The sequence below is a fragment of the Tauraco erythrolophus genome, chromosome 20, assembly GCF_009769465.1.
Source record: "Tauraco erythrolophus isolate bTauEry1 chromosome 20, bTauEry1.pri, whole genome shotgun sequence".
Classification (NCBI taxonomy): Eukaryota; Metazoa; Chordata; class Aves; order Musophagiformes; family Musophagidae; genus Tauraco; species Tauraco erythrolophus.
The window spans coordinates 6,836,156-6,861,899 of NC_141484.1; the positions used below are offsets into that span (position 1 = coordinate 6,836,156).

At 46.7% G+C, this 25,744-nt stretch overlaps 1 protein-coding gene across 3 annotated transcripts in view; it reads right to left on the reverse strand.

Moving 5' to 3' along the window:
• The window catches only part of CACNA1G (calcium voltage-gated channel subunit alpha1 G), a 144,646-nt gene that overhangs the window by 11,942 nt on the left and 106,960 nt on the right, over positions 1-25,744 (reverse strand). For 2 of the 3 annotated variants that reach the window (XM_086623852.1, XM_086623851.1), the window contains 13 exons: positions 25,004-25,130; positions 21,594-21,719; positions 20,890-20,979; positions 20,082-20,295; positions 17,546-17,596; positions 11,062-11,213; positions 8,527-8,636; positions 7,338-7,471; positions 6,092-6,162; positions 5,736-5,814; positions 5,530-5,651; positions 4,231-4,575; positions 1,799-1,939 (listed from right to left, as the gene is read on the reverse strand). In XM_086623852.1, the coding sequence (XP_086479978.1) occupies positions 1,799-1,939; positions 4,231-4,575; positions 5,530-5,651; positions 5,736-5,814; positions 6,092-6,162; positions 7,338-7,471; positions 8,527-8,636; positions 11,062-11,213; positions 17,546-17,596; positions 20,082-20,295; positions 20,890-20,979; positions 21,594-21,719; positions 25,004-25,130 (1,762 nt within the window). The remainder of the gene's footprint in view (positions 1-1,798; positions 1,940-4,230; positions 4,576-5,529; positions 5,652-5,735; positions 5,815-6,091; positions 6,163-7,337; positions 7,472-8,526; positions 8,637-11,061; positions 11,214-17,545; positions 17,597-20,081; positions 20,296-20,889; positions 20,980-21,593; positions 21,720-25,003; positions 25,131-25,744) is intronic. The other variant, XM_086623853.1, reaches the window with a different exon arrangement.

The following is a 25,744-nucleotide window of genomic DNA, read 5'->3' on the forward strand; positions in this document are numbered from 1 at the left end:
TAGAAACAGCATTGGTGGGGTGAAATAAACCCAGTGATGAGTGAACCTTGAGAGGCTCAGAACTTCAGCTGAGATAAGGAAGAGAGTCGGGCTTCTCTCATCTAACCTGGGGTTCGATATCTTCTCTAACACAGTCATCCGCTGGCAACGGATGAGAGAGATGCTTTGAAGAAGCTCCTGGTTTCATACGAGGCTCCCAAAAAAGCATCACCAGCATGAGGCCAGCCATCCCTAACGGGGACCTACCGGCCGGAGCCCGACCGTGCAGGGAAGGGCTGTGCTGGAGCGTGGTGGACACCAGCTCTGCTGGGAGCTGCTATTAATCAGGTTGCTTTCAGCAAGTCCCAGCGCTGCTCTAAATTCCTGACTTGCCTGAGAACATGACAAATGGTATGAACAGAAAAGCCAAAACGTAAACAAAACATCACCACCCCCCCTTCAGCCTCTCCTCTCCCAAAACTGAGTTTGAAGCCATCAAAACATTTCGTTGGAAACATTCAACTGATTTATATGGGTTTTAATTACAGGGGGGGAAAAAGAAAATAGCTTAAATTTTAAAAGAAAAAGCCATTGCAAACCGGAATGCTATATTTTTTCATTACAAAAACGTCAAAACAAAACCTTTTTTTTTTCGCTGCAGCAGCACTTTCTGGTGAAAAATGTTGTGACAAAAAATTTCCAACCAGCTCTCGCTGAGTTTCATACTGACCCTCTGCCTTCCCCGCCAAAGCTACCGTCTCTATTCCTCCGGCAATTCTTAGAGGCGACCACTTCCTATAGCTTAATAAACCTCAATCTGGAAAGGGACACGCAGCAATCAGAGGGAGACATGTTATCCCGCTATATAAAGATCTGCAGTAGGATTTCATTTTACCTAAGCTCGTTCCTTTCCTCTAATGAACCACCGAGTTGGATAATTTAGAGTGTCAGTGAGCTCATAAATAAGCACACTCATTTAACAAGAAAACTTCTCCTATTTTTAGCCAGAAGGGAAAAAAAAAATAATTCAAGAAATATGGAATTTGCTCAATTCCAACTGCAGGAAAAAATAGGTATTCTTGAATTATTATTATGGTCACTGCTGTGATTTAGGGAAAATATTTGCTCTAAAGAATAACACGCTTGAGAAAGTAGGTGTTTTATTCTAAGAAGTAAATGAACTAATTTTAAACAAGTATTACAGCCCTTGTTCGAGAAAGCACTGGCGCACACGACTACTAAAGTACATCGTTAAGGGCTGCCTCGCCTTCTAAATTCAGTTTGGATCAGAGATGAGGATCTAGTTTACAATGACCCACTTGCAAGAAGCCTCTTTAGGAAAATCATTCAAAACTGGATTGTCATGCAGTGTAAGTAGGCACAAAATGTCGAGACTGTTTTATGACCCCCCCCTCCCCAGCCCCGGCTCTGCTCTGGGCACTCCAGGCTCTGCAGACGTGTCCTGACACTGCTACAGAGTCCTGGATGTGGGCAAGGAGCCAGCTTAAGAACCCCACCGAAGGATGGAGCCGGGATTTTGTCCATTTTCCCCTGCAACACTCACAAACGGTAAATCCCAATGGAAAACTTCTTACTGTGTTGAAGAGAGAAACTCAGAGCCTGTACCTTTCCTCTTGCATTGATACATGACATCCTAAACCAAGATATTATCTCAACTCCCACAGAAAAAGCCAAAGTGATTTCTGCTTCAAAACCCCTGTGACTACATGACACAAAGTAAAGAACTTTAACTCTCCGTCAAAGGTCTCAGTCAAATTGAGTTTGGATGGAGACTTTGCAGGAAATTAGGAATATTAACCTGGTTCTCAGAGTTGTAATATTCGGGAGCTGGGAGGGCATAATGATGGCACACAGAGCCTGACAGGTTGTCCATCAGCTTCAGCTCTCCTTCCAGAGATTCCTGGATCAGCAGTGATATGGTATCAAACAAGTGCCTTTCCTAGGAGGGGTGGTGTGTGGCATGCGGAGAGAGGGAGCAAGCCAAAAAGGAGAGGGGGCAAAGCGAGGGACAGGGACGGAGAGAAAAGAGGACAGAGTGTAAAGCCCAGCGAACAAAAGGGGATAAAAACAGAAGAGAAGGAGGGGGGGAAAGACGGAAACGTTCAGGGAGAATAGCGGTGACAGAAACAACGGGACAGGAGAGGAGAGGAGAGAGAACAGTGCAGTAATATCACGGTGAGCAGTGACAGCTTTCTCAGACATCGCTAGAGACGGGGCTGACGGCAGCTGCCCCGGGGCCGCGGCTGCTCCCGCTCAGGGCCCTTCACGGGGACGATTCTCCCTCTCAGCAAACATGGCCGGTTACTCCTGGGATCTGGGCTGTGTAACGGGGCCAGTACAGCAGCATCTTGATACTTGGTGCTGTGAAATGCTACAGGACGCTACTGCTGTAAGGTTTCTATACCCACTGTCCATGTTTTTGAGCAAGAGGACCCAATACTTGACACCTAAATCCATATCCAGAGGGCACATAAATTAAAATAACCTGACTGGAAGAGAAGCTGAGCATCCTGTCCATGAAAGCTGCAGATGACCAGGACGGACACACGTCAGGTCACTAATTCATGTGCCAGACATGGGTTGAGGTGCCTCAGTTGTACTGGCCAGCTTCAAAGTGGCTGGCCACAGCACGAGGCAATGGGAGGTTATACAGAGCAGGGTCTGGCTTTTGCAGGCAGCGTGGGAGCAATTTGAGGGTTGCACCTTTCATGTAGGGAATGCCTACTACATACGGTGAAATGAAGGCCATCGTTACAAACAGCACACACTGCAAAAATCCTGGGGAAAAGGCAAGCAAAAGAGCATGCTGACCACACGTCCTTGCAGGGTCATGTCCTGGGAATTGTATTCCTCTGCTGTCGTGCTCAAGCATCAGATTTGGCCTGAAGATTTTGGCAGGGAGAATAAATAGAATAAAATCTCCTGGAGGTTTTTGAGGCTTCTGTTTGAGTGAAAGAGCAAGAAACACACACTCTGGATGTCATGATTAGAATAAGCCCTTTCCAAAGTCACCTTGAGAGAGGGCAGGTTTTACAGCCTGAGGAGCTGAGACTATCCTTCCTACTGATTTGTCTTGCAATTCCTCTTTTTGCCAGTGTGAGTACTGATGCTGAGGACAGGTTGCCAGTACTCGGCTTAATGTGTACAACAACAGTTGGGACGTGTTATTTCTTCCTATAGGATGTAGTGAATCTGGATTTCCCCATATTACCCTGAACTCCTTTTTCCTGTGCCAAAGAGCAGCTGTGGAGTCCAGCTCAGACATCAGTGACTTCTAATGGCACTCGAAATTTCCAGTAGCTTAGGAACTGAAACAAAGCTTAAGCAGGGATTTACTCTCTTTCACCCTTGGACTAAAGATCATAAATGAGTTTTTCATGCATTAGAATATTCATTAGTCCACCCCAGGCAGAAGCCAAGATATGGTGTTGTGAAATCATGACGTAATAAAAGTTAATGAGGTCTGTGTAGGGCTTAACCCAATTTGCAATCAGCTAAGACTAAAAAAAGGCTGGACCGTTTTTCTTGCATAATTCCAGTTCAGTTCCCTCCCAAAGGACCTGTCTGGGTCTCGACCTCACCTCTCTCATCCCTCAAACTGAGTCCTCATCCAGAAACTGTCCTTTAGAGAGACTTGTTGCAGCTTGTAGCAGCTACCACATTCCAGCCTTGCTTCTGCTAGCAGGAGTTTTGCCACTGGTTCTGGTGAGCTCAGGTTTGAGTCCCCTCTGGATTACTCTATTGTTAAAATAATCTTTTCTTACAAGCTTGACGGTGGGGATGGATTTTAAATTGAGGTTACATATAACAAATTTAATACTTAAGCAAAGATTAGCCGAGTTTTATTCCTCTTTTATGTTGCAGTTCACGGTTTGCATTAGAGAAGCAAACACGTTACAGTCATGATTCTGCTATCAGAAAGGGCCTAACCCAAACTCTAGATAAGAGCAAATTCAGCTGGCTCTGAAGTTGGCGGCTTGGGCACATCTCCAGAACAAATCGCAAAGCTCTCCACCTCCGAACAGATGCGTCAAGGTGGTCTGGAGACCTGCCCAGGGTCTCATCCCTGGAGCATCGGTTCCCACACCACGCAACAGTCAGCCAGCAGACAGCGAGGAATACAAGCCCTGGACGTACGGTACACCCGCTCCTTCATTACCAACTCGTGCATGTCTTCCCCTAGCAAATATGCAGGTCAAGCCCTCTTCACCCTCTAACTGAAATTCTCACCATAGGGTAAACTAATGAGAGCTGAGAATCCACCTTGATGTGCACGGGATTGGTACATCCTCGGGGGCTCTCGGGTCTCTCTCCACCGGCACTGCCTGTCCATGCAAAGATGTCCGAGGGGCTGTGTTGGCCGGGAGTGATTGTCTTCATTTCCATCTCCAGTTCTGCTTCCAGCTCCGCCTCCTCCTTAGCTTCCTTGTTGCTCTCCTCCAAGTGCTTCATAAGCACGGCGATCACCACGTTCACCAGGACAAACTGGGCCGTCAGCACAAAGGAGACGAAGTAGATGGGTGAAATGACGGTGTTGTAACAGGTGGACTCCTGGTCACAGTCTCTCAGCGTGTCCTGGAAACGGGGGAGATGATGAAGGGATGTGAAGAGGTTCCAGTATGGACCTTGGTCTGCATTCTGGTCATCTGGCTGCAATGGGTTCTCCTTTCGTGGAGAAAACTGGGAAGACTGGGCAAACTTCATGTCTAGAATGGCAAAATACTTGCCGGTAAAACCTTATGTTTCTGTTAGTCACCACAAGCAGGCTCAGAGGAAACTGTCCTTGGGGTGTGCAACACCAGACACGGACACCCTGCTGCTCCTAAAGGAAAGGCTGTTTCATCAGGGTAGCAACCAAATACACAAGAGCGTGGCAGATGGATCCGGGGCAAAGCAGGGTGCAGCCACAACCCACCAGCTATCCCACAGCACCTGGGTTTGCAGACACTCTTTCCTCAAGTTCACAAGCTGTCAGTAAGACTTTGGCCACCTGACACTCAACACAGGCTACAAATGGACAAAGAAGCAACATCTTTGGACTAGCTAGAACCCCAAATATTCATAGACCAGACTTCTTCACAATACACGCCTTTATGGCTGTCCCCTAAGAGAGATTCTCTCTCAGAAACGTGGATGTTCCCAGAAAAACCCCACAAAGTAACACTAATACCAACAATAACAGTACCTGGAGACTTTTAAGGAAAAACCCAACACTAACACATGTTACTGGGCTGAACTCATGTTTTACTTGAGAGATGAGTCCCTTTGTTTTTTCCCCTTCTTTTTAACTTGCTCTCTTAGGTTAAAAAAAAGGGAATATATGGAGCTTGCCAGGAGGCTGCGACCATAGGCACCGCCTTGCTGGGAGGAGGGAACAGAACTAGAGACTTCAGCCAGTGCACAAATGAAGAGACCAGCTCCCTGCAGGACGTGAGCGTCCTGGCTCAGCATCGTTACCGGTCTGGAGCAGAATGGATGGTTTCTAATTAAGCAATTTCAGGCAATATTCATTTCCCGTGGATCTCTTACCTTCATTATCCCATTCCAGTTGTCTCCCGTGGATACTCGGAAGAGAGTCAGAAAGGCCATCCCAAAGTTTCTGAAGGTGGCGTGCCGCCCCAGCCCCTCGCAAGGGTGCGTGTCGTCACACTCTGCGGGACCAAGCACGGCCGTGAGACCCCCGCTCACCCACCACTCCCACCCCTTCCACTGGCACGGCACAGGGGAAGACTCACCGAGGTCTCCAAACAGCTCCACTCCAAGAGCTGCAAATATGAAAAACAACAACATGAAGAGAAGACCCAGATTTCCCACCTGGAAAGAGAAAAAGAAATGGGGGGAAAAAAAACACAAAAAAAAGAACATTCATTGATTTTTTTGTTCCAGACCTGTTTCTTGCTGTATTCTTTAATCCAAAACTTAAATTGCTTCAGGGAAAAAATGACCTCAATGTGAGGACTGTATCTCAGACTGCTTCGGAAGGGAAATGGGATTCTCTAATGACAGTAAAGATAAAATGATTAGCATTCCTCTGCAGTAGGAAATTAGCTCTGGGCCAGAGGAGATGTGGTTTGATATGGCAGTGGGTTACCTGCGGCAGCGCTTGCATCACGGTGTCCAAGAGAGCTCTCATCCCTACAGCCATCTTCAGCAACTTCAACACTGCGGAAAACACGTTGGTAACATGGTAACGGCAGCGTTAGCACGGAGCCGCAAACTCAGTCCCTCTCCCGGGAGCCACAGATTATAGAAAGAGAAACGTAAGATCATGTCAAGTGTTCTCCGTTAGCCGCTGTAGTCCCTGGCCTTTTTACATCACTCCTGGTTGCCTGGATACTCTGAAAATCCCGTGAATAGCAGCATCACCTATCCTGAGACTTGGAGAAAGCGTCGTCGTTCTGCCTGCTTTTCCTTTCCCCACTATATCTGTGTTGGATCCATCTCCTCCTTCCTCTGGTTATCGTCAGCAATTACTTTCCCAGCCCTGGGGCTACTTTCCCACTTCCACAGGCTACCCACTTTCATACAATATTCATCGAGGAGCTGATTTACACATCTCTTCCAGAAGGTTGCGTTTCCAATTGGAAACCACATGTATTTTTAATTCTGAAAGGGATCCAATGCACAGGAAAACCACTTTTTTTCCCCCTTTGAGACACAGCAGCATTTCATTTCTCCTCCAATTCCTCCTTTGCTTAGATGAGGGCTGCAATCTTAGCAATTACACCTCAGAGCACAACGCTGCCCTTCAGGAGGGCCTGGGAGTGCTTTATGAAGGGCCTGAGCACTCATATTTTACGTCTTCATCGTTTGGCCCTGAGACCTCCCTGTTCTGAAAAGCCAGAAGCTGGCTTCCCACCTCGGGAACGTGTCGTTACAAGTCTGAAGGGACAGATGGATGCAGAGTGACGAGGCACGCTTCGTCACCGAGCAGCGAGATGTAAAGTCCCACGGGAAATTAAATTTATTAGATGCTTGTCTTTTAAAGCCCATGTACTCAAGCTTGTGTTCTCTAATCCCCATTAGAGATGACTTTGGATTTTTTTTCCAGGTACGTGTCTGGGAGTTACAGCCACAGCCATATCTCCTTTATTTATTTCTAAGCTCTCAGCCTTCAAGTCATCTTAAGACAGAAGCACAGGGTCAGCTGGCTCAGCTTTTTGACTCCTCGCAAGTATTTTCCCCCATTGTTCTTTTATTTGTTTACAGCCTGTCGATGCCAGAACTATGCACATCATGATGGGAATGTGCCCCAGAACCGTTTCCCAACACTTAACTCTCTCCTAGAGGGGACCCTGCACCTGGAACACAAGCCAATTCTGCTTTGTTCGTCTCACCTCGAGCAATCCTGAGAACCCTCATGATTCGGATAATAGTGGGGTTAATTGGGAGCGAAGCGTTCACCTCGATCTCTTCCAAAGTGATGCCCATGATAGACAGCAGCACGATTGCCAGATCTAATTGGTTCCATCTGGAGACAACACAAAACGAAGTTTAACAGCTACTAAGAAGCTGGCAAGGGGAGGCAGCTCGTTTCACGCGAATTCCAGTCATTTCAATGGTTCCAGCACTCAGATGAATCTGCAGCATTTTTCTGAGGGTATTATACAAAGGCAGTTATGTTATGAAATCATTATAACTAATGCATCTCGTTAGAAAACCAGCCAATTCCAAAGATATTCTTGACTGAGGGGAAACAGAAACAAAAGCCGGGCAGTTTTCTACCCGGAGGCTGCAGACCCCAGGGGAGATGCTGCGGGATCCGTCCAGCCGCTTCTGGACATGACAGACGTGGACCTCAGCGCGAGATGTGCCCTGGAAAGACCCAGACCCCGTGTCCAGTCCTCGCAACAAAAATCACACTGGGCGAAGGGAAGACCTTGAGGATTCGTGCCGGGTCAGAGGTGTAATCCCAGCACGGACACCCGAAACATGGGGAGATGAAGTGTGGAACCGTGCCCCAGCTGCTGAAGGGCTCGTGTCGAGCCCTGTTCAGTGCCAGCACTCCCGGTATTGACATTGAAGGAGGCAAACGTGGGAGGAGAAAAATTCACCAAGGACATAAAATCTGTATTTGTGAGGTGAGAGAGTGAAAATCTAGAAGCAGCAGCAATGTCTGCTGCTTGGCATCTGCATAAAAAGAGGTCCCTTTTCTCTTTCATTTCCACTCAGGACCAGATTCTCTCTCTTGGCATAAATTTTGTCACTTCACCAGGTCCTCTGGATTATTTGGACACACAACCGGTGTGGGAAGAGAACGAGCCGCTCGGTGCGAGACTCACTCCAATTTCGTCCACCCCCAAGGGCCAAACTGGTTCAATCACGCTCCTTGGCACGCACGACCCTTTCTCTAACTCACACCCCAAGCCTCCACCTACCCTAGTTTCAAGCAGTCACACCAAAAAGCGTTCGCACGTGTCAGACTGACATCACTGGGAAAAGCATCAGGGTCCAGGACACCGAATTTGGACAGTTTCCTCCAGAAACCTGCTGCTGCCCCCACAGTCAAGACAGAGCTTTTGTTACCTGTCTTGGAAGAAGCGACGAAACCCGAAGGCGATCAGCTTGAAAACAGACTCCAGGACAAAGATAACAGTGAAGATGTAATTGCAAATCTTCAGGGCTTCGTCGAGAACCTGGGATGTGGACACAGGACGGGGGTTAGATGAGGGGTTTGCTCTGCTGAGGGTCTTTGTTACCCACAAACCTGCTCTCCTCTTCTCTCACCAGTTACTCATTTCCAAACTACAGATAAAAGGCTCGAACTGTGGGTTCTCTGCGATGCCAAACATCCCGGGGAAAAGTCCCAGCGCTCCAGGGACTGCACACACTGCATTTCTGCCTGGCTCCAATCCAGCTGCTGCAATTCCCAGGAGGGGCTGACCCAAACCCGAGGCACAACTCGGACCCCACCGCAGTACCAGCCCCAGCCGGGATCGCCCGGGTGAGTGGTGGGAGCTGCCATGTGTGCGGGGGTCAGCAGCGCAAAACCCCTCGTTGCTTTTGGCAGAAAGCTGAATTTCATCCCACTCGCTCGTTTGTGCACTGCTGCGAGAGCCGGGGGCTGGCCGGGTCCGCGCAGGCACTGGCCAAATGGCTTCTTTGTGACAGCCCGTCATTTAGTGCTCACCGCGCGCTTTTGGCAAGGAGCAGGAGAGAGGGATGACACGGCAGCAGGAGCCAGTGCCTCGGGTTTTCCTCTGCCCACCCTTCCCTCCACACAAGTCACAGCCTGGCCATTAGCTACAGGTTCCTCCTGGCTGGGACAGCTCTGGCACGGTCAGAGGTGACGTCATCCCCAAAGTCCTGCTCGTGAAGAAGTGCCGTGGTAGCAGCATCCTGCACAGCCTCTTCAGTAACGTGCATTGAGTTTCTCACTGCTGGCAAACAACAAGGTAATAACCGTGTCCAGGGCACCGTAAGGGAATGTGGGAGATGGCAACAGAGCCATCTCAGACCAAAACCAAGACTTGCTGATCCCTGACTGGAAGAAATCCTAGCAGAATGGGTTTAACCACGTGCTCTGCCCTTATGCCGCAGTTTAGCTTCAAGCATCTGTGGATGAAAAGCCCCTCACCTGCCCGAGAAGTGAGGTGGCTCACATTAAAACCAAAGCTCAGCCACCAAAGGAAGCCGTGGCTCTGAACGAGCCTCCCTGTCTACTGCAGGGGACTTGGGCTCTGCCAGCAAATGAGCGTATTTCTTTGGCAAAAACAGATTTTCCCCTGCAACTCTTTGCTCGAATCGCCTCTATGCACACTGCAGCCCCTCCTCTCTACAGGCAGCCACAGCATCTCCGGCTGGAATCTCATCTGCACGGCATCCCAGGGTATCCCACCACCAGCCCCTTTCAGCACCACGCCAAGCAATCGTTAGTTTGGATATGAAGCTCTCTGGTACATTCAGCTTTTTAATTATCTGCAGGATCCCAGCCATCGGTCGCCCAGCCCAGAGGGATTTCGGGGACCTGATTCAGCAAGACTCTCAAGCACGTGCACGGCTCTAACCGTGCTGTCATCTCCGCACAGCCCAAGCTTGGAGTTAGTACCCAGATGCTGCATACCAGAGGCTTAGAGGCAAAATGTTATTTTCCTCAAGAAAATTAAAACCAAAAGCCTGCCCAGCGTTTTTATAACACAAGAGAAAACGTAGCTGCAAAACGCCTGCGGTGAGACGCTCGCCCGAGAGCGACTCCAGTCCAGGCTCCGTAGCCAACAGCCTTTTTCATCACCAAATGACTGAATCATGCAATGAGCCTTCCAGGGTATTTAAAGGTGACCTAAACAAAAAAAATTAATTGGGCTTGTGCCCTTTCACTTTTTGGCTTCTTTATGATAGGCTGGAGGGTATTTTTCCCCTCACTTGCCATGTCTTAGTTGTTTGGGGTTTTTTTACAGCCTAGTCTTCAAGAATACTTCCTCCTATTGTGTGTTATATTTATTCATTCTGAGAGTGTCTAATAAAAATAAGTACAAGTTATATGGCAAAGGCAGCTATTTCCATTCATTCTTATGCACCAGAGACTTGACATCCCAGGACAGGCTGTTTTTATTTCCAGAGTATGACAAAGACCCAGGAACTTAATATACAAAAGTGTATTTTAAAGACCAGCATGGAATCCAGTGCCTGTGAAAATTGGGCCCTATAGGACATTGGGGATTTAGAAGAAACTTTGCAATAAGAAACATTTCACAAATTCTTCTATTCTTTTTCCTTTACCTCCTTTTTTTGGTGGAAAACCTAAGTCAAATGGAAGATTTCAATGACGATCTCATCTAGGAAACCAACCAAACCTGCTCCCAACCTCATTTTCAAAGCAGTCCATTTGCACTTAACTAGAAGGGAGAGGTGCAATAGGATCCAGGTACAGAAAGCCACGGCTTGAGCTGGAAGCCAGGTGAAGGATGGATACACTCCACGGGGCAAAGGGACAGGTCGGGGATGGTGAACGGGGGCCTCGAGGTCTAAAAACAAAACTGGCCTTAAGTCTACCCATCAGCAACATCCCACCACGGCTGAGCATGTCCCCCTCCCGCTTTGTCCCCCTCTCTGTCCCAGTACCTTTGGCTGCTGGTAGTGCTCCATGGCCATGGTGATCACGTTGAGGCCAATCACTCCGGTGATGAACAAATCCAGGTAGTGGCTGGTGCACATCTGGTGGATCAGGAGGCGGAAGCGGGAGTAATCCGAATAGTAGGGCTTACACTGTGCTTCTGCAGCGGAGGGGAGGAGAGCGGAGAGGCACGTCAAGTCATTTCTCTGCATCTTTCTGAAGTCAATGCACCCTCACTTTCCAACTCCAAAGATGATAAATTCTAGATCAATTACAGCAACATGCTGTCTTCCCCCCCCCCCCTCCCTTTTTCTTACTGGCATGTTACCATTTTTAATACACAGCCGGGCTCCCGTCATCTTACATCCGTGAAACATCTTCAGTGGGACATGCACTATACTCAGCCTTATGGCATCAGGGATGAGGTGAGCTGAGACTATTGTGCTGCTAAAAAATGTTTTCCCTGTAGGGAAATTTAAATGAAAAGTACAATTTTTGTTTCTGCTGATCTTAAAAGATATTAAAAGTCCCCACAGCATCCAAAAGCCCAATTAATGATCAGATGTTGGGGACAGATTTACTAACGGAGACTTCAAAATACAGGCCATTGAGTTAGCGGTGGTTTTTGAAAGAGAAGTAATTCAGTCATATTATGTTCTTTGCGCTGTAGAGTGAACAAAATTCAACACTTTGGCTGTCAGAGCCCTGAAAAACGGTTCTTAAAAACACCAAGGAAAACTGATCAGTCAGCCTTAGCGATTAGAAAATAATGATCCTCCATTTAGACAAGATTATCAAAGTACAGATTTCACTGTTCAACTCATTCCCGCGTTTGGCTGCCTTAGGGATGACACATGCTCTTTAGACCCCGAATGTTCCTAGAGATAAACTCATTTACTCACCTAATCTCTAATGAGGAAATGCCAAGGCTGAGTATATAATTCAGTACAATTTTCAAGGAGGCATTATAATGCAGATTGAAGTGGAAAGGACTGTCTTGAATATGTCAGAGTATAATATCACACTCATAATTAGATGATCAACTGGTTATGAAAATTATTGAGCTGTAAGAATTACATGGCTTGATATTTAGTGCTGCTGAGCAAATGTACAGTTTGATACATTATTCTGAGCAAAAAGTTGGGCAGAATGAAGCCACGAAGCACAGGTTCGGGTTGCCCTCAGGGAAAACTAATTTTAGAAGATTAAATTTTGCCTGGAAATAGAATTCGCTTTGTCAATAGCCAATGACATTACAATCAAACCCATAGATTTAACGGTTTCATGTGCTCCCTGCTTCATTAACAGGGTCCTGAAAAATCAGAGAAGTTTTGTTTTTTCCATAGAGACAGACCTTTCCCTTACAGCCTGGAGACCAGAGAGACAAATCACTCAGCAGTTTTATTCTGTAGGGGTTTGGAATGCCCAAAATTCTGCTTCAGTGTCATCAAATGAAAGGCAGTATGAATATTCACTTTCTGATGTGCAGTGTGCTTTAGGTGATCTGTACCTTAGTGCTAAAGCACGGTATCGATGAAAAGGTCTACAAAATGAATTTTCATGCTGAATCTATTGAGTGCTTACAAAAAAGCTGCCTGGTAGCTGCTGACTCACTCGTAAGACTTTGTTAGATATCTCAGAATCTGCATAAATCTCCATAAAGTCAAGATATCTCGATCACATTATGCTAAATTATGAGTAGCAAATTAACGAAAATGTTTGAATACAATTAGGTTAGGAACAGGACCTATTTTTATGAACCAACTTATCATCTTGGAAAGAAACACCATCGTAATTGGATCACTTACTTCTTCTACATTTATGTATAATTCACGCTCAAAAAGAAAAACGTCAATGTTTCTGCCTTTTCTTGCAGTGGATTTACTTATGAATAATTACACTGGAATTCAAATTTTTCTTAGCTTTGATTGACAGGTAATTCCAAATCCTACAGAATAGCACCGACGCTGTTAGAAGAGAGAGAGGATTTAGAGAGAGGTTGTAAAATGTCTCCAGTGCAGGGCTCCTGCACCTGGATTAGCCAGCGCGTGACCTTATAAGCAGGGTTGTGCTAATTGTTCACAGATCTGCAAAGGCTTCTCCCCCTTTGCACCCCCACCCTCCCAAACCCCCAAGCTCCTTTCCACCTTTCCCAGCACATACCCCCACTTTTCCACAGCCAAACATCTCTGGCTGCGGCTCTCGCAGCCTTAGAAAATCACTGTTGGCAAACGTTTCATCCTTCCCCGTTGACGTTGCTCAGAGGGGATTGGTCAACCCTGTTTATGAATCACGGCACCGCTCGCCTCGCCGCGTGCCGGCCATGCGCGTTAGTGCGATACAGACGCTACCGCCGGGTGAACCACACACGAGCTGGCATGCTGGCTGAGGACTAGAGATCAACAGCGACTGTGTCTAGGTGGGCAGGGAACTTTCTGAACAGACCAAGCATTTTCTTGCTATTGCATAAATACCATTTATTTAACCCAACCCGCGCAGTTCTGCAGGGAAGTCGGGTGTTGCTCGTGTTTAATTATCCAGATGCGAAGTCCGTGCCCCCTATCACACAGTATCATTTCTAATTATTGCAGTAAAGATCTAAACAATACCAACATCTTGGGAAATACAGACATCTGTTAAACTCCAGGTGGTGAACTTCACAACTAACACAACACCACATTACTGTACTGTTACAATACACTGCATCAAGAACAACAAGAGCTCTGGGTTAGTCTCGGTTATTACTGGAAAGGTTAACTTGGCTTCCCGGCACACATGGCGTTAAAGAAAAGAGGAGGAGAGCAAACGAACAAAAGAATTGGCAGGATGAGAATGCGAGAAAATGGGGAAATACAGCAAAAGCCCACTACGAGGCATCGGGCTGGTAAACAGGGTGTAAATCAAGCTGCTTCACCGTGGCTGGAGGCCAGGAGTGGGGGAGAGGGAGAAGTGGCTCAAATTTAGATATCATTACACCGGAGAAAATCATCTCAGACAGTGGATCCTGAGCAATCTCCTCCTACCGCAGGTAGGAAGGAGACTTTGCAGCTAGTTGAGACCTGGCTTGGGAGAATCCCACCTGCATGTTCATCCTGGGCGATGGTGGTCTAAGGGGACCGCACCTGCAAGGGGTGCGGGTGCCTGGCACAGGGGCATCAGCTTTAGCTGGTCATTTTTATGGGTTCTCAGCTCGTTTCCCAATCAGACACATCCGTACTCCTCTTGGCATCCTCCTGCAGGCTTATATTCGATCCCCTTGACAAGGGCTGGGAGGCAGAGCATGGGACACTCAGCAGCCCCAGCCTGTGTCCTGGGGTAACCACACTCATCACCGTCTGCTCCTGCCCGTTTGGAAAGGCAGTCATAGAATTGTACAGGTTGGAAAAGACCTTGAAGATCATCAAGTCCAACCGTTAACCTAACACTGCCAAGTCCACTACTAAACCATGTCCCTAAGCACCACATCTACACATCTTTTAAATGCATCCAGGGATGGTGACTCAACCACTTCCCTAGGGAGCCTGTTCCAATGCTTGACAACTCTTTTGGTGAAGACACTTTTCCTAATACCCAACCTAAACCTCCCCTGGCACAACTTGAGGCCATTTCCTCTTGTCCTATCGCTTGTTACTTGGGAGAAGAGACTGACCCCCATCTTGCTACAATCTCCTTGCAGGTAGTTGTAGAGAGTGATAAGGTCTCCCCTGAGCCTCCTTTTCTCCAGGCCAAACAACCCCAGTTCCCTCAGCCGTTCCTCCTAAGACTCGTGCTCTAGACCCTTCACCAGCTTCGTAGCCCTTCTTTGGACATGCTCCAGCACCTTGATGACTTTCTTGTAGTGAGGGGCCCCAAACTGAACACAAGCACCACTGCTGCAGGATAAACGTTTCCCATTCCTAATCCCGCTCTAACTTCTCCTAGACCAAGTGCCATTCTGGTTTGGCAATCACAGCCCGGGTTTGGGGCGTTAAACCCCATGCTGCTGTTCCTCCAACAGCTCTAGGAGGTGACCTGTGAATGGCACCAGTGACCAGCAAACCAGTGCTGGAGGTACCCCTGGTTTTGGCTGGGCAATGCCACTGCCAGCTCCCAGTGGGTCCCAGAGCTCGGCCAGTCCCTGTGGGAGATGGGGCCGGGACCACTCTCTTCCCTAACTGCGTTTTCTTGGCCGGAATCAGGCTGGGCATGCAGCTCTGGAATATCTCCGAATAGCAGCTGCCTCCGAATATAGCCCTGTCAAGAGAGAAATTGCCACTTTCCCCGAGGTGGCTTTCAAGCCGGAGGTGCGTGGGCACAGGAAATTGGAATTCACGAGAGTGGGACAATTCCATTATTGTCTCCTCCAGCTTCTTCCTTCTCCTATAATAAGGGAATTAACTACTTTGCAGGTCTGCGTATATCTGGAGGACAGCGGCAAACCTGTGAGCAATGAGCCTGTGACGCAGCTGGATTTACAAACTGTATCAAGAATATTATTAGGTTAAAAAGTAGTTTGCACTGAAGGAACTTTTTTTATTTAAACACAGCGTTTTACTTGGCTTTTATTGTACTGAATGGATTTATTAAAAAAAAAAGGCAAAATGGAAAACGATAAATTATTTCCACTGAGAAGATTCCAGTTGTGATAGAATGGAGACTCAAAAAGAAAAAGGAAAAAAATAAAGTTATAATATCTCACTAAGTAACTGCACCAGGCAGCAACACACACACACACAATATTCCATCCTATCTTCACAGAAAGAGCAAAGCAGCCCCCTGTGAGTGCAGAGATTTGTGGAAGCTTTGGGGTCCCAACTCCAGATTTCTCATCAAATCACAGAGAAGGTTTATCTACAGCACCTGGGACTGATCCCCTCATATCCCCCACGGTCAGGTCCAGAAATTAAACCTTTCTATTCCCTCAGGCCAGTGCCTGAAGAGCAGCGTGGCACGTTCACTGCCACGGGATCCAAAGAAACACAAAGTGCAGACCTGACTATCGCACACCTTCTAAAGACAAACTAAGAGTCTTTCTGAACTCGTGCAGGACAACAGAAGGTTTGGAATTAGTTCAGTGCCTTAAAAATAAAATAAAATAAATCAGCCTTGACATAGCTCTGTAGGACCAGAAAAGGAATCATAACCAAATAAAAAGAAGAAAAAATAAACAGACCCCCCAAACCCAGTTACAACACCCCATCTTGTGCTGCCCCCCTTCGCAGGAGAGGACGGGAGAACTACCAAGAAGAGCAAGAATGAAAGCAAAGAAATAAAAGTACCAGGAATAGCAATGGGAAGGAGATTCAGGATTTATTAAAGCATGTTGTGATAACTCCCAACAAGACCTTAGAAACATAAGGTAGGAACCTCTGTCTCCCGGAGTTACCCTCTGCAGGGAAAGCCGATAGCCCTCACCTCACAATTTTTGTTTAATCAAAACTCCCTGCAATATGCAAGAGATGGATGGAGCCCTGCTCCCATCTCAAGCAGCGGGAGCTTGTTGACAGGTGAGCGCTTTAATGGCACAATTTTCCTGGCATATTATTTTTGTCGAAAATTACAGCTATATTTGTTTCTACGTTGACGCCTCTTTAATTATTCAGGCTAATATTCTTAAGATATGAATTAAACAAAACACTTGCCAAATCAAAGCTTCTTCTAAAAATACAAAGAACAAGGGACAGATTCGCAGCCCTGAGCATCGTCCTGGCAAAGTGGGAATGGGAAAGGGAGACGTGAGGGACTGCTGGTCGGGGTGGCCAGGTCAAACCCCTGGCAGTGCTCAGGACCTGGAAAGGCTTTGAGGTGGCATCTTTATTTCTTTGCATTTACAAGATGCCTCATGGATCAAGCAACTCTCAATCAATATGAAGAATGTACCAGTTTGGCAGCACAATGGGTAAATCCCACGTCCATGGCAAGGGTTGGTGTGGGAGCTGATCCTTCCGTTGAAGCGCTGAGGCTCTGCACTATATGGAATTTTACCCTGCTGAAAAAAGACTCTGCCTCCCTGGAACACAGCGGTTGTGGAGCAATGAGCAAGGGCTGGAGAAATAATAAAATAACCTCCCTAAAGTGAGACTGCCTGCCTTCCCGAGACACTCCTGCAAATTATTCAGAGAGTCCTAAGCTGGTGGTAGGAAAGCTAGAGTAAACAATAAAGGACCCATTTCACAGTCCAGTCATTATTCCCTAAGAAAAAAACAAAAAATAAAACAAAAGAAGGAAAAAAAAAAAGCCATGAAAAGTCTGACAGTGTCTTAATGAAAACTGAAAAAAAAAATACTGAAAAACATAACATGATCAAGGGGTAAATTAAGGGTTCGCAAGTGTCAGTCCTGAGGCAGGTCTGCAGACCTGCGGTTCAGAATGGTATGCGTGTGCCATGAAGTAAGCGAACGAGCTTTGCACCACACACAGGGTTTAGTGGGATGCCTCGGAGCAGCGGTGGCCAGCCGTTAGTGACACAGCACTGCCATTCACGTGGGACGAGACGTGCCGGCTTCCCAGTACCTTGCACTGCACTGGCTGAGCTCTCCATTAATACATCATCCAGCATTAGATCTAAAAGAACGAAACGGCATTAATCACCCGGCAGGACACACGGCAAGACTTCCCTTCCCCTTCAGACGTCCCTACGGCTCCCAGGCTCTCCGTCGCCTCTACCGGTAACGTTTCCTTGTGGGATCCTCTGCTGGTGCCTCATGGAGGGTGGGCTCAGGTACACAGGCTCATTGTGAAAAAGGAAGGGCTCTTGTGCTTCTCCCACGTACGCAGGTGGAAGCCCAAGAGATCCCTGAGAACCTCCTCGCTTGACGATGACGAAGGAGAAGACACTTCGGAAGGACAGGCTTTGTACATATCCTGCTGGGCCAGTGCAACTTAGAGAGACCACTCCTGCAGCTGCCTACATCTCACCAAGCTGGGATCTCACATGCTTTTCTGGTTTTCAGATGTCCGATTGGGTAAAGGCATTTGAAGAGTCTACGATCAAAAATGACTGTGCAACCAGTTAGATGTCTACATCTGTCTATGTCTGACATCCGTAGGTTGGTTTGGGCATCCGGGGACACTCAGGAAGCCCAGCTGAAAGAAACCCCCATGCAGTTGCTGACATGGTCAAAGCCCTGGTCTTGATATCATCTGCAAGCTCCCACCATGCAGAATGAAGTTGAGCAATGACACCTGTTGCCTCCGAGGGCAAAGCTGGACACGGTCAATTAAAACCAACTTTTCACTGAATGCGAATTGGGAAAACTGTTCTGAAGCGATTTGGAGGGCTTCATACTTTGCTCTTGAAAGGTTTTTTATGGCGATTGAATACTCAGCAATATTTGATCCTCAGTAAAATAGCTGTTTATTGCCTCTTTAATTAGGCATTTCATAGGACTGAATGAATAACTGCATCTCCAAGGATGGTTTGTGATTCCTTCCCGCTGGGAAATTGCCCAGACTTACGTCTTTTCTTCATCTAGTTCCTCTAGCATTATAAATAAGGTCATTAATAATAACTAAACATCTATTTTTCTTCTACAGAAATGTCTGCTTTCCAAAAGTGTAACTTTAAATAGGGATCTTTCTACCCAGCCTTTAAAAACATTTTCTAACTCATCGGCCTGAAACTGTGTTTGGGAACTTGGACTGGCCGAAAGAGCTTTCTAGGCATATCCTTGATGTAAAAAACAAAAAAATACTCTTTCCATCTGTATCTCACTTAACTGAGAACAGTCTAAAGTGTCCTCCACTGCTCTTGATGGGAGCCCCCATCTCTCCACTGCCCAGCGAGGGAGCCAGGCTCTTGGCATTAACCCAAGTTTGATGTCCAGAGGCTGGTGTGATATGTCCTATTGGTTACAAAACCTGGGGAGCTCATGGGACTTAAAGATGTGACCAAAGGAAAGTGCTGGGTGAGTGCTGATCCAAGAGGGGCCGAGTCACCATTGTGGTACATGGCTGCACGATTAAGCCTGTCACAGCTATTAAACACCTCTTAGACTATTGAAAAAAAATCAAACAGACTTAATATTACCAGCTTTGGGAACAAGCATCTGATCAGACAGCCTCTTAAACAGCACTGAAGTCTGTCAAAGACAGAGAGGAGATGTGAAAGGGGACACGGAGAGAGCAGCAGGCGGCTGACCAGGGAGGGACAGAGCGAGGCCATGGACTCGATGGGCAACGGAGAAAGTTCAGTCAGACAAGAGAGCATGCGAGAAGAGTACCTCCGACCTGTGGCCTCTGGCTGACTTATTTCTTACTTATTCAAACGAATGAAAAGAAAAAAAAAAAGGACTAAAGAACAAATGTCAGGTTGGAGACTTTTGACAGGGTGGAGGTCTAGCCTCCTTTCACCTGTAAAGCCTTCTCTAGGCAGGGCTGCAAGCTTGCACATCCAGTTTGGAGCTTGGTTCCATTTGCACCAGTGCTGTTTTGTCTACTTAGTCACTCTTCTCAACTGTTGTGTTTTTTTTTTTTTTTTCTAATCTGTATTTCTCAAGCAAATGCATTGATATGTTTCTCTAAGGAGTTTTTAAGCATTACTAGAATGAGATGGCTCCATTATTTTATTACACTCTTGAATAGCAGTGGTGCTACTGTGCCAATAAATAAACCTGCGTGATAAATGGGACAGGTAACATCACTGTGGCATTACAAGGCTGTAATAAACCAAATAGTGAATCCGGTTATCAGCAACAGTGCTCATGACTCAGAAGATTTATGGTGCCATTCGGCACTGCTGATCTTTGCAGTTATCACTATTTGTGTAACACGGAGCTCTGCTATCCAAGAAGCTCCAGGTCTGATTATGATTATATTTTAATTTAAATAACCTCCAACGGAAAGGTCATTGCAAATCATGCAGCCATTAAAAAGGCTTCCATGACTCCTTGCTCAGCCTAAAACGACACTATTTCCTTCATGCAAATTTTATAGCTGGACATGCTTTTGGGAGAAGAATGATCACCAGACGCGAGGCAGGGAGGGGAGGGAGGAGGGGATCGTGTGGAAGGTCAAGCAGGACTCAGAAAGATGTGGAAAGACTACCGACCAGCCATCTGTTTCTCCTTACTCCTTCTCTTTTTCTCCAGCCGGCGAAGCCTCTTCTCCTCCCGCCTCTTGGCTTCTTCCTCCTCCTGGTGCTGCCGACACTTGTGGAAATTCTCCACCACCACCCCCACAAACATGTTGAGGACGAAGAAGGCCACGATCAGCAGGAAGGAGATGAAGTAGAGGAGCATCCATGGGTTGTAGTTCATGACTGGCTGCAAAGTGGAGGAAGGCAAATGTTAACTGAACCTCAAAAAAATAGTAATAAAAAAAAGGAGCGAATTGATGTGGCTGCCATATCCATTCACCCGTGGGGCCCCTCTGAAACAGCTCTGTGTGCTTTGCTCTTCCCGAAAATTAGAGCCCTCTGAGACACTTTAACTCAATGCTCCCAAAACACAAAGCACATTGAGGACAGAAGAACCACCTCTTTTCTGCCAACGGTAGGACAGCAGCATTCTTTGCAGCTATTGCAAGTTCCTCACTGAAAACCTGTACCCACACAAAGCACTTCTCTCCTGAAACGTCCAAATTCCTTAAAAAGTCAAACTTTCATTCTTCGACGGGTGTGTTTCTCCTAATGCCAGTTACACCAGTCGTGTTGCAAAATCTGTAAGGAAAAAGCCAGATCCAAATCCAGACTGTCCACTTGACTCCTTGTCATGCCCCAGGACTTGAGTCAAACAGCCGCCTCGATCCCAACCCCACAACCCCATTTGATGGCAGAAGCCAACAGTAGTTTGCAAAACAGGAGCCAAAATGTGTGGCCTTTGACAACTAATTTCTTACAGCTCTGCTAGAGCACGTACCTGCTGGTCAACTCCCACAGCATCTAAGCCATCGTACATGATATCCACCCACCCGTCCTTGGAGGCCAGAACAAAGAGAGACATCAGGGCCTAGAAACACATGGGAAAAAAGTTAGACATAGTTGCACTAAAGCTTTTTTACCTGTAACATTTTACTCCTCTTTGCCCTTTCCTGTCTGGGGATCATCATCACCTGTCTGATAATGGGACACTTTGATGGCCAAAGGTTTCTCTTGGCAGCAAAACCCCATCAATGTCAGCACCTGGTTCACCAATGAGTGCTAATTCAGAAACCACAAAGCCAAAGACAAAAGCAGCTTCATTTCCACCCTCCAGGTCTCTACTGCTCCCGACTAATTAGTCCTCACCATGCTGCTAAAATAAGGCTGCGTTGCAGAGACGGCTGAAAGTGTCCGGCTCTATTAGACAAGCCCTTCTGCAAGATATATTTGGTTTGTTATGTAGCAGTGAAGCAATTAAGTACTCCACGAAGCCACATGTGCTTGTTCTGTTCCGAAAAAGAAGTGTATGCCTGCTTGGAAACACTACCTTTGGGATTTACCAAGACAGAATGCTGTGTATGTGAACTGAATATTTACTGCGACTGGTAGTGTCCTGTAAGAAAATCCCATGGGATAATAATGCACAGGTTTTAAGTCAAGGAAGGAAAGGAGCAAAGAAGCAGATTACCATTCTATTAATACCTGGCCGAGATTATCAAAATTATACTTGTGCCGGACCCATTTGTAGCTTGCTTCTGTACAATCCGATTTATTTGTGATGTTTCTGGTGTCCTCCCCCTGGCAGACAAAAAACTTGCCTTTGAAAAGCTGCAAAACACGCAAAGAAGAGAGGAAAGGTAAGGGTTCGGTTCGCAGGATTTCTGTGCAGATGATGGGCAGTTCTCCTGGGGGATTCTGCACGGCCCACGCTGACCGGAGAAGTTAAGCGAAACGGCCTCACTCGTGCTGGTTATTAAGTACGAGCAGCCTGTATAATATGCACCTAATGAGCAAATGCATGATTTCACCTCGTTTAGGACACCCACCTCGTGCATTAGGCTGTCTGGTTCAGTGATCTGAGACTGGCCTAACGGCCTTTTGCTTCTGGGTGGCCAGCTCAAGTGCAGCTCTGGCTAATAGCCCAGACCAGCTAACGGCTTCTTGCCACACGTGGAATCACTCTGGCGACTCCAGCCCACTGAACGATGCCGGTTTCAAGAGTCAGCAGAGGGAAGGTGGCACCAAGGAGGCACAGCGAGGGACCCAGCTGCGCTCTTAGGGGTCACACGGGGACGGTCAGAGAGGGGCCGAGCTGCGGCGATGACGCCGGGCTCTCGCCGAGTCCAGACCGCTGTCAGTCTGGCTCCGTGCTCTGATCCCAAGCGCTGTTCTCCAGCCACCGTTAGGCTCTGCAGTCTGTGCAGGCGTCTCTGAAATTATTCCTTGTGCAGAGCTTAAGGAGTCAAGCCTGGCTGGTGCTGGGTGCCTGATCCTGAGCTTATTTCCTTTGATGTAAGGCAGGAGAGACGCAGCTCGTGGAGAGTCAGCTCCTGCTTTACACCTGCACGAGGAACATGAGCCTCCACGCGTTTAATTCTAGACCCGGTGCTTCCCACACGCAGAACCGAGAGTGGCAGGGAATGATCACTGCTCCTGACAGGGTGATTGATGCTAGCAGGATGGATGCTATGAAAGCCTGGGAGACATCCAACAAATCCAGTTTTATTTGCTGACAGAAGCTATTGACATTACTGTTTTGGGGGGAAATGGCAGCCTGCTCTCCAGGCTCCTTAAAACCCCACCTGGGTATAGAGAAAAGACACTGACGGGTTTTGATCTGTTGTTCTAGACAAATATCGGTAGAAATAATAGTGAACAAGATAAACCCACGCGTTGCTCCATGGGTTTCCTTCAGAAACCAACAGCAGACGGATGCTCTCCAGGCATGCAAAATTAATCACCACTCAACGCAGCCATAAAACTTCTGGATGCAAGAAGAGAAGTATTCCCTGATCTTTCCATAGAGAAACACTATCCATGGGTAAGGCAGGCTGGGGAGATATAGCCTTCACAGAGAAAAGTTTTAATTAAGCAGGAAGGTAAACAACTGCTCTTAATACGTTGTCTATAAATGTAACTTCTCCAGGAGCTGGACTGCAACGCCGCTCGGATGGGAGCAGTAAGACAGCCTCTGTCAGCGTTGGGAAATACGAAGCTCAATTTGAAAAGATGCTGATTCCCTGTCGGAGCTTCAGATTTTAGCACTTCTGAAAGTAAAAGACCCAGTGGTTCCTACTGTACTTGTTTTACCAATCTATTGCTTGTGTCTTATTAATGACTATTCACACATGGACAAGCGCTACAATAAAACCAGTCTTTTTAAGAAGAAACATTGTTAGAAACCCGGACATCTGGATGCTGATAGCATAAAAACCTCTAGTTTGATCCTCAGTTTATACCTACATTGGAAAACCAACAGTAACTTTGAGACATCATCTTTTTACAGAAAATAGCTATGGCCCTCATGTTACACTTAATTAGACATAAATATTAACTGAGAATTTTGCATCCTGAATACAGGATCAGCCTTGCTTGCATCTCCCACTTGAGCACATCAATAGTCGTGACAATTTAACGTAAGACTGCAAGTCACTAGGGAAAGCAATCGCAATTAGCAGAGAGGAAATTCAAAGAGCATACTGCAAGTTTTGTCGCTTGGCATAAATTTTCCTGTGTCTGAGTTTTATATTGTTTTATGGGATATGCTTAGTTTTATGAATCTGTTTAGTATAATGGATGGATGTTGTTGCACTGTAATGCTAGCCAATCTAGCTGCTGAGGTGGTTATGGATGGCAGGATTTTCTTCTCTGCTTATTTTCGATGCTGTATTTATTATTTGAGCAGTATATTAGTATAAAACATTATATAAGACACCTTTCCAAGACAAAGCCAAACAGAGCTGCTTTCCAAAGCTGGCTGTGCAGATAAACTTCCAAAAGAAATAAGTGTTATGTCAGAATATTCACATGAAACAATCTCTTCTTCTCAGGTAACAAGAACTCCATTGCAGTGGAAACTCTGCCCTTTTCCCCTGGGTTCCTGCACTCCTGGGACTGAGGATATTGCCAGCAGAGCTGGCACAAAGCAGGCTCAGAAATCTCTATTTTTGCAAGCTTTCAGTTATACAAACTGTCAGAATCTGAATGAATCTCCAGGTCAAGGTCTCTCTAGAGTTTACAAACTAGCAATTTCAGCTTTTGAGAGTTTCTGTTTCCCCATTGGTTTATACCTAGAAGAGAGATGGAGGGGAGATGTCCCCATGTTATCTCCCAGTTGGAACAGGAATAGGATTTAACAGTTTCCCTGAGCAGAGTTTTTCTGGTGGTACATGTCATGCCTCAGGCCTGACCCTTCTCTGGTGTGGCCGGGGGAAGAAAGTGGAGGAATATCTTGATTCACATTCTGCTGCAGGCAGAGTAGAAGTCCTTGTGGTGGGGAAAGGACGAAGAAAACCCATTCTGTGCCTTTGAGGGGGTCATCAGGTTGGTTTTTGGATCACTGCATGCAACAGGGAAACTTCCAGGAAGTTCCATAGGTCAAGTGACACTTTGCCAAGACTTGGAAGTCAGGAATAAATGTGTCTTGAGAGCCTCAGAAAGGTCACGCTGTGCTGTTGGGGTGGAGACCAAGAGCTGCATAAACCCTTGGGTCTGAGTCATGCCAGGCTGTTAACTATGGCAAAGTTATGGATTCAAAACCAACACACATTTCTAGAGCTGGTCAGAAGACCTCAATGGAACCAGAGAGAGGCAAAACCAACCCCACCACACTGGTTCTAACCATTGCTCCTTCAGCTATGGCTAGGGATGCATACTACTGGGCCACTGGTGTTAGGTTCTAATTGCTAATGAGGTTTTAATGGCTAATCAATAATGGGAGATCTTCTCCGTCCTCACTAGGAGCAAGGAGCGTTCCCCAAGAAGGCCAACAGCCCATTAGTTCAGTTTCAGAGAGGCTTATAGTGTGCGCATTGGTAGAGATACCCATATGTGGGGCCATCTGGGGCTCGTTACACTTTCGGGTTAGGTGCTGAGGCTTAGCGGGGACTCACCTGAACTCCCAGGATCCCAAAGATTATGAAAAAGGCACAGCAGATGACCACGATGTTCCCAATGGGCTTCAGAGATGACATGAGAGTCTCCACCACCAGCTTCAGTCCTTGGGCTCGACTAATGACTCTGTGGGGTCAAGTAAGCACAAAAGCTATGTTAGTCCTGTTCTTGCCCAGTTCTGCCTCCTGTCAAGACAGAAGATGTGGAGAAAATACCATTAGGGAATTTTTTAGAATGGTAAATAACTCAAGAGTTATGATGGAAGAAACAGTTCTGAAAGATTAACCTGTGAGATTATGGAGGTATTTGAGGGAAGGGGTCTCTGCCTACGCATACAGCTTTGTATAAAAGAAGAGAAGGAGAAGACCACATATGAGTAGCCAGGCCAGAAAATTCACTGGAGAAGGACCTAGGAAAGTAAGATATAAAGGCTAGTCCCATATTTTTCAAACTCGGAATGATGGTTTTAATCTCACCCACTACCTATCCTTGATCCGTTTGCTGATCAGCATCTTCCAGTCATCATTCACTATAATACATTCAAGTCTTCATATTTTCCCTTTCTTATCATTTGGTCCAAAGAGCTCTCCAGGTTTCCAGCCTCGATCACATCTTCCCTGGGATCCAGCCTCTTAGTTTGAGCCATCGACAAACACACACCTTTATGCCTATAGCCTGCCCAGGACTGCCAAGAGTGGGCCTCCCAGTGCCCATTCCTGCGCAGATTCAGGCAAGGCTCT